The sequence below is a fragment of the Dermacentor silvarum genome, chromosome 6 (assembly GCF_013339745.2).
Source record: "Dermacentor silvarum isolate Dsil-2018 chromosome 6, BIME_Dsil_1.4, whole genome shotgun sequence".
NCBI classification, from domain to species: domain Eukaryota; kingdom Metazoa; phylum Arthropoda; class Arachnida; order Ixodida; family Ixodidae; genus Dermacentor; species Dermacentor silvarum.
This window is the reverse complement of record NC_051159.1, coordinates 9,979,769-9,982,244: the sequence shown is the minus strand read 5'-3', so window position 1 is coordinate 9,982,244 and position 2,476 is coordinate 9,979,769. Positions and strand designations below refer to the sequence as shown.

General features: G+C 46.6%; 1 protein-coding gene across 1 annotated transcript; it reads left to right on the top strand.

Annotated features, from left to right (window-relative positions):
* The first annotated feature begins 563 nt into the window (after nt 1-563).
* On the top strand, nt 564-2,046 carry LOC119456543 (uncharacterized). The gene is made up of 2 exons (XM_049668638.1): nt 564-944; nt 1,243-2,046. Exons 1-2 carry the CDS (start codon nt 564-566, stop codon nt 2,044-2,046), a joined length of 1,185 nt encoding a protein of 394 aa, XP_049524595.1.
* Nucleotides 2,047-2,476: the final 430 nt, after the last annotated feature.

Sequence of the window (2,476 nt, the reverse complement as noted above, 5' to 3'; positions counted from 1 at the left end):
TAGCAAAACCATCGTCGGTTGTTCAGCCGTTGCCTGCTCAAATTCAAGCGTTATAGGTGAGCGCATGTAACTACTGCCTTGCAGCAACCCTTGCTGAGTCAGCTGTACACAAGCATCAGAGAAATGGCTGCCACTTCCAAAACTGTAACAAGGCAGACACCATCCGTGAACAAAAAGAAAATGAACGTACAGTGCCACTTATCAGGCGGCTTTTAGCTGTGTAAGGGCCGACACGGAATGATTCCCCAAGATATTTCTTTCTTTAACATTGACTCAGCCAACCAGATCTATTTCAGTACTCGCATGCACATTAGAGGTATTATGAGACAAGGTTTTACGGCGCGAATTTAAGCGGGACACAGCGAGATACATACATACGGAGTGGGCGAGATCACAGCAGCGCTAGTGGGATGCTGAACCGCTTTCTGCTCTTTACGCAGTTTTTGGCCTGCTTTGCCGATCCTGTCCCTGGCCCGACCGGATTTCTTTGCCCCGATACCAATGACACCGACAACCCTTCTTGGACTACGTTTCAGCACGTGGATAACTCGGCTAGTAAGGGCATGGACGGCCCTATCTACTTCATTGAAGATAGCCCTGGCCTGTTCATCGACTCGTCGGCCGATAGTCTGCGTCCCATCACCTTCGGTGACGTCATCCTGGGTCCTCCAATCATCGGCAAGTCCGGCATGTTTTTGGCCTGCTTTGCCGATCCTGTCCCTGGCCCGACCGGATTTCTTTGCCCCGATACCAATGACACCGACAACCCTTCTTGGACTACGTTTCAGCACGTGGATAACTCGGCTAGTAAGGGCATGGACGGCCCTATCTACTTCACTGAAGATAGCCCTCGCCTGTTCATCGACTCGTCGGCCGATAGTCTGCGTCCCATCACCTTCGGTGACGTCATCCTGGGTCCTCCAATCATCGGCAAGTCCGGCATGGTGACTTCCCCAGCTGAACATATAAAAGCGTCATCGACAGTTGCCTTCTTCAGTGGGTGAGATCACAGCAGCGCTAGTGGGATGCTGAACCGCTTTCTGCTCTTTACGCAGGTAGGTTACCTCAAGAATGCCAAATGCATTCGTTCCGATAATCGCTTTATAGCTGTTTTCTCGCCCACACAATTCTATATGTGCTTATGATTTTGTATCTCTGTGCTCTGACCTAATTTACTGCGTCAGCAGTCTCCTCTTGAGTGGTGATGTGGAACTGAATCCGGGGCCTCCTAAGCCAATTTAGACTAAAGAATGCCCGGTGACTGATATTCGTTTGCGAAGCTCTTCCACTACCGATGAAACGAGTACCACAGATGCCAAGGATGTTGACTTGTCTTCTGTGGCTCAAATGCTTGCCGAATTAATTAAGGGCCAGCAACGTATATCACAAGAAATAGCAGATATCAAGGACTTTCATCAGGCTGTTAAATCAAGGTTTGATGCCTTAGAGACACGTGTCGCCGCATTAGAATCACTTCCAGCCACACTTCCTTCGATCGGAAACAATGGTAAAGTGAATAATGAAATTCAGCAGCTACAAATAAAAATCGACCAACTTGCTTTGCGTAATGATGATCTAGAAAACCGATCTCGCCGTAATAACTTGTTGCTGCATGGCTTGACTGAGTCACCTGATGAAACTCACGATCTTCTGCTATCTAACATTTCCACGTGGTTCGAAGAACAACTTGAAATCAAATGCCCGAGTATTGAGAGGTGCCACAGAATTGGTCGTAGGCATGCTGACCGCCCACGCCCCATTATCATGATATTGCTCGACTATCGCGAGAAAACAAACGTCCTTAAAAATGGTCACAAACTTAAAGGTTCCGACTTTCGTATTTCTGAAGATTTTTCAAAGCGCATACGATCAATCAGAAAAAAGATATGGGAAGCATCTAAGCCCTTTCGTGATAATGGCTCCATTGTTCACTTAAGCTTTGATCATGCATTTATCAATAAAGTTAGGTACAACTGGCACGATGATACTAACACCCTCACTAAGGTTCCTCCCCGCCCAACAAAAGTCACCACTGTTAATCCCTGACGCCTGAGTAGGCAACCACAAGAACCACTACGCGTTTTAAATGTTAATGCCAGAAGTTTGTTTAACAAGTTTCCAAATTTTCTTTCGCTGATTTCTGCCCATTCACCACATAATGCTGGGGTAACGGAAACATGGTTGCATGATGACATATTCGATAGTGAAATAACTCCTCCAGGTTTTACAGTTGTTAGAACTGATAGACGTCATAGAAGAGGAGGTGGCGTCGCATTATTTTTGCGGTCTGACCTTAAATTTTCAATACTCGCCAACCCACCTGATACCGAATCAGTTTGGTGTAAGGTCTTTTTCGGAAACATTTCTATAGTATTTGGCGTTATCTACCGACCGCCGTCATCGAACATAGATCAGCTGCTCGCTTTAACGACATTCATGCACGAGCGTATCTTGTCTTCTTCACGCGTTATCTGTC